The sequence below is a fragment of the Octodon degus genome, unplaced genomic scaffold, assembly GCF_000260255.1.
Source record: "Octodon degus isolate 3935 unplaced genomic scaffold, OctDeg1.0 scaffold00056, whole genome shotgun sequence".
Classification (NCBI taxonomy): domain Eukaryota; kingdom Metazoa; phylum Chordata; class Mammalia; order Rodentia; family Octodontidae; genus Octodon; species Octodon degus.
In genome coordinates, this window is record NW_004524632.1 from 11,315,960 (window position 1) to 11,316,498 (window position 539).

The 539-nt window shown below is 63.5% G+C and overlaps 1 protein-coding gene across 1 annotated transcript in view; it reads left to right on the forward strand.

Moving 5' to 3' along the window:
* LOC101578653 (leucine-rich repeat-containing protein 37A2-like) overlaps positions 1 to 230 on the forward strand; it is a 39,533-nt gene extending 39,303 nt beyond the window's left edge. Inside the window, exon 12 of the mRNA XM_023718140.1 lies at positions 118 to 230. Within this exon, the coding sequence (XP_023573908.1) occupies positions 118 to 226 (109 nt within the window). The 3' untranslated portion in view covers positions 227 to 230. The remainder of the gene's footprint in view (positions 1 to 117) is intronic.
* The last annotated feature ends 309 nt before the right edge of the window (positions 231 to 539 follow it).

Here is a 539-nt window from a genome sequence, read left to right on the forward strand (position 1 = left end):
GACAGCAGCAGGCACAGGGCGTGGCGGGCTCCCCACGGACTGGACCACTAAGCACATGGGGCGTGGCGGGAGGACTCGAGGGGAGGAGGCCACACACAGCCTCGCGTTGTCTGCCAGGGAGCTCAGCGAGGAGGCGCCGCCTACGCGGTCGGCCAGCGAGCTTGGGGAGAGCAACAAGGAGAGCGACATGGAGAGCGACAGCCTCGTGGAGGTGCCCGTCAGCTGACCCCGCCCCGGGGACCCACAAATTGTATTTTTCCACTGCTAATAAAAATGAATTTTCTGAAATGAAATGTAAACAACTCGGAACCACTTTTAGCCTCGTGGCAGAGAGGAAAATACAGATGTGAACTGAGAGCACAGGGCCAGGCCGGGGAAGAGCAGGCTGTGGCTCCAGCGCCCCGCAGGCGCCCGCTCCCTCCGGGAGGCGCCGTGGGCTTCCCGACCTCCGGTCCGCAGGGAGCTGGCCTCTGGGGACAGACGCTCTGCTCCGTGTCCCAGGGCGCTGTGTTCGGCGTCCTCAAGAACCACTTCGGGTT